This window comes from Fukomys damarensis, unplaced genomic scaffold (genome assembly GCF_012274545.1).
Source record: "Fukomys damarensis isolate Sample0158 unplaced genomic scaffold, DMR_v1.0_HiC HiC_scaffold_12, whole genome shotgun sequence".
NCBI lineage: Eukaryota > Metazoa > Chordata > Mammalia > Rodentia > Bathyergidae > Fukomys > Fukomys damarensis.
The window spans coordinates 56,330,009-56,337,251 of NW_022900924.1; the positions used below are offsets into that span (position 1 = coordinate 56,330,009).

Here is a 7,243-nt window from a genome sequence, read left to right on the forward strand (position 1 = left end):
GGTGCTGGGGTCGCGAGGCCGAGCTCCCCTTACTTTTGCATCCCGGTGCCATAGCAGCCGCAGCACCGGGTCCAAGAGTCGAGCAGCCACCAAATAAGCTTCGCAGCCGCGCCGCACCAAGAACCCGCCCGCTTAAGATGGCGGCAGATTTGAATTTGGCGCTGCGGTGACGCACACAGGCACCGCCCCTGGCCCCGCCTCCGCGTCGGAGGGCGTGGCCGCGTGACGTCTCGTGTGTGCGCTGCGCCTCTGTGCTGTGCGACTCGGCCCAGGAAGCTTGTATTTATCTGCAGCTGCCATGAGCCAGCGGAACCGGGTGTCGTACGTACGGCCCGCCGAGCCCGCGTTCCTTTCCCGCTTCAAGGAGCGGGTCGGCTACCGGGAAGGGCCCACCGTGGAGACCAAGGTGAGCCCGGGATGATCCCGCCACTTCCCCGGAGGCTAGTACCTGGAGGCTCGGTACTGACGGCTCCCTCCTACTGTCCCTGTTCTGACGGCCGTCGCACTCCGGCCCCGTTCTGCCCGGACTGTGCCAGCCTCCTGCATCTAGGGAGCTCTCTCCTTTTCTAGCGCTGCTTTGTTCTTCTAGACGTCCTGAGGTAGGAAAAGCGCCTGGTCCTTGGAGATAGGAAAGATCGCCTTCCTGTCTCTTCTTTGTCACTTATCTCAGACTCTGTGAGCGGGGGTACGTGGTAGCATAGCCCATTTTCCAGGTGAGGAAACCGAGGCCACCGGATCAGATGACATCATGCCCTGAGACACGAGGTTGGATCATCTTTGGAAAAGCATAATGGGTTGGATCTATTTTTATCCCTTGTTACGATAAAGTAATTTTTAAGAAAAAGTAAACTGGGGGCTGGGGATTTAGCTCAGTGGTTCGGTGGCCTGCCTTGCAAGCACAAGGACCCGAGTTCAATCCCCGGTACCAAAAAGAAAAAGTAAACTAAAGCCTTGTAACGCCGGGTTGGAATAGAAGAGCTTCAGGAGAGAGCCACACTGACTGTGGGAATGGGATTTCAGATTTCAAGTGCTGAGCCTGCTGAGTTTTCCACAGTGACGAGTTCACACCAAAAGCTGCTCCACCACTCTCAGTAATAACAGGCCATTATGTGTAGAGAACGTATGGAGAAGTAAATTTATTTAGGACTGTGTGTCCAGTGCTTGCATTAAGACGGAAGGAAGAGAGGGTGTATTCATGGATCTCCCAGGTACTAAAACCTGGCTGGAGTTTAGAGTTTGTGAGAGTGGTACAGAATAAAGCCGTTAGAGGCTGAGGCCAAGTCATGCAAGGCTTTATTATCCTGCTGAGGAGACAGGGTTCCATGAGAAGTAGAATAACAAGCTGCTTTGATAATGTGTGCTAGCGGGGGTGGGGGTGGGGTGGCGGCGCAAGCCTGTAATCCCAGTACTCAGGGAAGTTGAGGCAGGAGGATCGGAACAAGTTGGAGGCCAGCCTGAACTACATAATGAGACCCTGTCTCAAAAAAAAAAAAAAAAAAAAAAAAAAAAAAATGTGCTTTACTGTAGTCATTTTTAAAAGTTAATTAATTTATTTATTTATAAGTGATGCAGCACCTGCCTGGCAAGCATGAGGCACTGAGTTCGAATTCTGATACCGACCAAAATACAAAACAAAACAAAATACAAAATACAAAACAAAAAAACACTTAAAAAAACAAAGAAGCAGCATGTGTGCAGACACTTTTTGGTGTGCATTTCTTTCAACCCAGTAGTCCCACTTCCAGGAGTTTATCATAAATTTCCCGAAGTGGGCAGAAACGTATATAAGGTTTTTGTCATCGTAGGAAAAAACTGGAAACAACTTTTTTATTTATAGGGTACAATAAATCATGAGATGACTATACTGTATATATAATTAAACTCAAGGCAGTGATTTATAAATTAATAATCCTATTTGTACTCAAGGTATTGTGCAAAAAATTTTTTTAGTAAAAAGTTGGAGTGGGGCTTTTCTGATGTCTGGCAGTTTAAAAATTCTGAATCAACTGGCAAAATGTTACCATGTATTACCTGTATAGTAGGATTCTGTGGTTCTATTATGTTATTCTCTGTTCTTCATGTTTGAGAAATTTTGTAATTTAAACATAAAAAAATAGAAAAGTTACAGAATATGGTATTGTTTGTATACAACATGTTGTGTATACTTACATATTTGTATATACTTGGAAAACCTCTGATAGGATATCCACTGAACTGAATCTGTTAAAGAGATACTGTAGGGGAAATAATACCTTTTAATTGCTGCTTTCCAAACTTTGACGGTGTTTGACTACTTCTGGTGTAACTACTGGGGAGGGGAGAAGTGCTGATGAGACGCATAGAGCAGTGATACAGCACAGCGCTGCCTCGAATCGGCCGGGAGTGATAGCGTTACCCAAGGCAGAGGGCCCCTCACAAGCGGCTGCCAGCTGGGGTCCTGCCAAGCTGGAAGTGGATTCCACTGGACAGGCTCCCCAGGGTGACCGCCCGCTAGACCTGCTCCCTGACATGGCGAGGTTCGGCTCTTTGGAGTTACTTGAAAATTGTATTTCCTGCCACATTGAGTTGATTGTTAACCTCCTCTTTCATAATTACAGCTGCTTCCGGAGTCAAGGTCAGCAGCCTACATGTTGTATTTGCATTTTCCCCTAGAGAATCCAACCTCAGCTCCCAGATGAAGAGGGTGAACACAGTGACAAAGAAGACGAACAGCCCCAAGTGGTGGTTTTAAAAAAGGGAGACCTGACAGCTGAAGAAGTCATGAAAATTAAAGCAGAAATAAAGGCTGCCAAAACAGGTATGCCTGAAAGTTACCTGGGTTTCCTAACAATGTAAAGAGCCCAGAGTATAAAATTGCTTTAGTTTATATAATAGTATGATTTGTTTAAAGGAGAGTCCTTGGTTCAAGCAATGGCTTTGACACTTACTAGCTACGGTATGTAACCTTGAGCAGATTATTTCACCTCCAAGGCTTGAGTTCCTGTCTGTAAAATGGAGACAGTAAGTGTACGTACCTTTTTGGGTTGTTTGAGGATTAAGTGCAAATTTAAGGAAAAGCATCCTTTAGTAGGTGGTAGTTTACAACTAATCAACAGAAGTATATGTAGTTAGTATCTGAAGTTTAGGGTATAATATGTGTAGTATATAGTAGTATTATCCCTAAACATTCATTTCATTGTTTTAGAGGAAAGTACTGTTTTACTTTTCAGTACCTTTAAAGCCAGACATGGTGGTGCACACCTGTAATCCCAGCACTCAGAGAGGCTAAAGCAGGACCCAAGCTGGGGCAATTTAGTGAGCCTCTGTCTCAAAAAAATTTGTTAAAGGGCAAAAGGCCTGGGCATGTAGCTCAGCACAAAGGCCCTGGGTTCATTTCCCAAAACAACCTGATGAGCTGGGGGACCCCACGGCTGTAGAGCATGTGCAAGGCCCGAGGTTTGGCCCTAACTGCAGTCAGCTGCCGGCTAACCCTACTGTGGAGCAGCTTGGTGGGGTTTATTGAGTCTGTGCACGTCCGTGGGGCTCCTGGTGAGAGGTAGAGAAGACCAGACTGAAAGCTCTCAATGACACCCTTAACTGCAGTGTGGGTCTCCTTGCCTGTTGGCTCTCTTAGAATAGCAGAATAATGAGGGAGAAGAAAATTAACTTTGTTTTGCTTCAGATGAAGAACCAGCCCCACCTGGTGGAAGAATCCTATATCGAAAACCAGTCAAGCGGTCTCCGGATGAAAAATTCTCAGGTTTAACAGCAAGCTCAAAAAAGAAGAAGACACATGAAGATGAAGTAAATAAGCAGGATTCACTTAAAAAGAACTTGCAGAAGCAAATCAAAAACAGCAGCCTCCTTTCTTTTGGCAATGATGATGAAAATGAGTGAGCACAGACGGTTTAGCTTAGTCTCCTTTGAAAGTATATGAAGTATTTTTAAAAATAATATTTGTCCTATCCCACCCCCCAGTACGGGAATCAAACTCAGGACTTTGCACTTGCCAGGCAGGTGCACTGCCACTAAGGTAAATCCCTGGCCCTTTTCCTGTGTTTTTTAAAAATAACTTTTTTTTCCAGTTATATAAGTACATTATAGAAATTTAGAAAATGTAGCAAAAAATAAAATGAAAGCTGTCTGTCCATCATTACCAGTCTAACTAGAAATACCAACTACAGTATGTAGATGTTAACTACAGTTAATTTTAGTTTTTGTTTTGTGTCACTAGGAATTGAACCCAGGGCCTTTGGACTGGGCTACATCCCCAGCTCTTTTAGTTTTTTAAATTTTGAGACAGAGCTGGGTGTGGTGGTACATACCTGTAATCCCAGCACTCGGGAGGCTGAGGCAGGAGGATCGCTGTGAGTTCAAGACCAGCCTGGGCTACATAGTGAATTCCAGGTCAGTCTCAATTACACAGTGAGACCCTGTCTCAAAAAACCAAAACAAACAAGTAAATTTTGAGGCAGGGTCTCACTATATCACTAAGTTTCCCAGGCTATGCTCAAAATTGTAATCCTCCTGCCTCAGCCTCTCAGAGTCCTGGGATTACAGGCAGACATCACCACACCTGGCTGAAATTAACAAAAAATTAACATTTTTTCCCATGTGTGGGTGTATATATGTAAATTTTATTTTTTTAAACTAAACCAAGATTTTAGTATGTTCGCTGCCTTGCTTCTCATTTGGTATGATATTGTGAGCATTTTCCAGATCTGTAAATTTTAAAAACCTGACATAATAGCTACAGAAAATTTCATAATAAAATAGACTGACTATTATATTTTCCTTATTAGCCAAACGGCACTTCCAGTGGGGGAGACAATAATGTACCTTGTTGAAAATCCCTCCTCAGCTTCTGCTGGAGGAGGTCACGTGCCTGGCTGTGGCACATTACGATGTCTGTAGGAGCGCTTCGTAGGGCTGTTCGGTGGTTGACGTGGACAGACGGACTGAGCAGCCTTGAGTCTCTGCCCCGCTGCCTTCACCCCGCATGGAGTGCAGATATGACGCCCTCCGGCGTGGAGAAGACGCCGGCCTGCTTGGGTGTTACGGCAGAAGACTGCAGGGCTGGGATCCTGGCCGACCGCCGGCCCTGAACTCCGGATACCTGAGCGGGAGGGGCGCTGCGCGTGGAAGCCTCAGTCGGGCTTCCGTGACACAGCCAGGTGCAGCCCTACGCGACTCAGGGAACCTGGAGATGCCGCTGTGTTTCTGATGGTTTCCCGAGAGTGAAATGCTGAGGCAGAATGATTGGATCAGAGCATCTGAGTATTTTTAAGACTATTACTGTTTACTGTCGAGCTGCTGTCTAGAGAGGTTTTCTAACTGCAGCGTTGTGTTCATTTCCCATCTCTCAGAGCCTCCTTCGTCTCATCCGTAGCATTCAGCAGTACTGTCCTTAATGAAGACACACTTGTTATGTAAGCCGGGGTATTTTCTTCCTTATCTGCATTACGCTGTATTTTTGTACCAGAACTATACTGTTTTAATGACTGTACATTGTAATATGTCTTCGTATCTGGAGGAAATCTTGAGGGAAGATACTTTGTCTTATTCGCTCCTGTGTCCTCTGGCCCAAACGATGTCTGGTACATAATGTGAACAGTAAGTACAGTTAGCATGAATGTGAGCTGTCTCTAATTTTGTAGATGAGTAATTATCAAATTGTAGACTCTGGACCAGTAGCATCAGAGACCCCTGGAAACCTAAAAAAAAAAAAAGCAATTTCTCAGGCCTTGCCTATTAAATTAGAAACTTCAAATAGGCAGTATCTACAAATCTCATAGGGAGTTCTGCTAGTCACTCAGTTTGAAAACCACTCATAAGATTATTAGAACTATATTTGGAAACACTGTCCAGAGCAATTAGAAAAAGAAAAGGAATAAAGATTTAAAAAAGGAAGTTAAATAATCATCATTTGCAGATGTCCTGATACGCTACATAGAAGACCCCCAAAACCACTGAAAGTCTTCTAGATTTGATAAACACAATCTGGCATAGCTGGATTCAAAGTCAACACAAAAATCAACAGCCTTCCTGTAAACGAATAACAGTCTCGAGAGAGAAATTAGAGAAACAGTCCCTCTCACAGTAGCATCCCAAAGAATGAAACACCTAGGAATCAATCTTACAAAGTCAAACATTGAAAACTACAGTACTCTGAAAAAGGAGATTGAAGAGGATATCAAAATGGAAAAATATCCATTGTTCTTGATAGGATGAAGCAATGTGGTGAAAATGGGTAGGGCCAGGGACTTAACTCAGCAGCACAGTGCCTTCTGGGCAAGTGCAAGGTCCTGAGTTCGATCCTGGGTACCACCAAAAAAGAAAAACAAAATGGCCATACTTTCAAAATCATTACATAGATTCACTGTAATCCCAATCAAAATTCCAAAAGCATATCCCACAGAATTAGAAAAAACAATCTTAAAATTTATTTGGAACCAGAAAAGACCTAGAATAGCAAAGGCAATTCTAGGCAACAAAGGCAAGGCAGGGAGTATCACAATCCCTGACTTTAAACTACAAAGCTACGGTGATAAAAACAGCACGGTACTGGCAAAAGAAGAGACCTGGAACAGACTAGGAGACACAGAGAAACTCCAGACATACTCAGCCACATGATGTTCAACAAAACCTAACACCTTCACTGGAAGAAAGCCTCTTTACTAACGTGCTGGAAAAACTGGCTTTCCACATGCTTAAGTTTGAAATTACAGGGCTGGGAATTTAGCTCAGTGAGTGTTGCCATCTGCCTCGCAAGCTCAAGGTCCTGAAATTTCATCTCATCCCAGTGATGGGGTAAGTGATGGTGAAGTTGCAGGGAAAAGGGTATTCACTGTTGGTTGGTGTGTAAATTAGTGCAGTCACTATAGAAATCAGTATGAAGTTTCCTCAGAAAACTAAAAACTACCATATAATCCATCTATACTCCTTGGCATATATCTAAAGGAATGGAAGTCTGCACACTAAAAAGGTATCCGAATACCCATGTTTATATCATAGCTCAGAATACAGAATCAGCCGAGTTGCCTGTCAGTGGATGAGTGGACAAAGAAAATGTATATAGGGGGCTGAAGATTACTCAGTGGTTCCGCCAGCTGCCTGGCAAGCGCAAGGCCCTGAGTCCCATCCCCAGAATCACCTTGCAAATGTGTATATATTCACAATGGAATATTATTTAGTCATAATGAATAAAATCAGATGGATGTGGTGGTGCAAGGCTGAGGCAGGCGGATCATGAGTTCAGGCCAGC

General features: G+C 44.1%; 2 protein-coding genes across 3 annotated transcripts in view; one reads left to right on the plus strand and one right to left on the minus strand.

The window, feature by feature from the left end:
* Positions 1-208, minus strand: part of Kif15 (kinesin family member 15) — a 50,571-nt gene extending 50,363 nt beyond the window's left edge. The window contains exon 1 of one of the 2 annotated variants that reach the window (XR_780308.2): positions 34-153. Coding sequence is in view for 1 of the 2 variants with exons in the window: in XM_010624416.3 (XP_010622718.1) it covers positions 34-52 (19 nt within the window). In the remaining variant the exon portion in view is untranslated. Of the gene's footprint in view, positions 1-33 lie in introns of both variants that reach the window. The other variant, XM_010624416.3, reaches the window with a different exon arrangement.
* A 15-nt stretch (positions 209-223) lies between these two features.
* Positions 224-3,977, plus strand: Kiaa1143 (KIAA1143 ortholog). Its single transcript, XM_010624415.3, has 3 exons — positions 224-406; positions 2,653-2,797; positions 3,662-3,977. The coding sequence occupies exons 1-3, from the start codon at positions 299-301 to the stop codon at positions 3,874-3,876; spliced, it is 468 nt and encodes a 155-aa protein (XP_010622717.1). The 5' UTR covers positions 224-298; the 3' UTR covers positions 3,877-3,977.
* Positions 3,978-7,243: the final 3,266 nt, after the last annotated feature.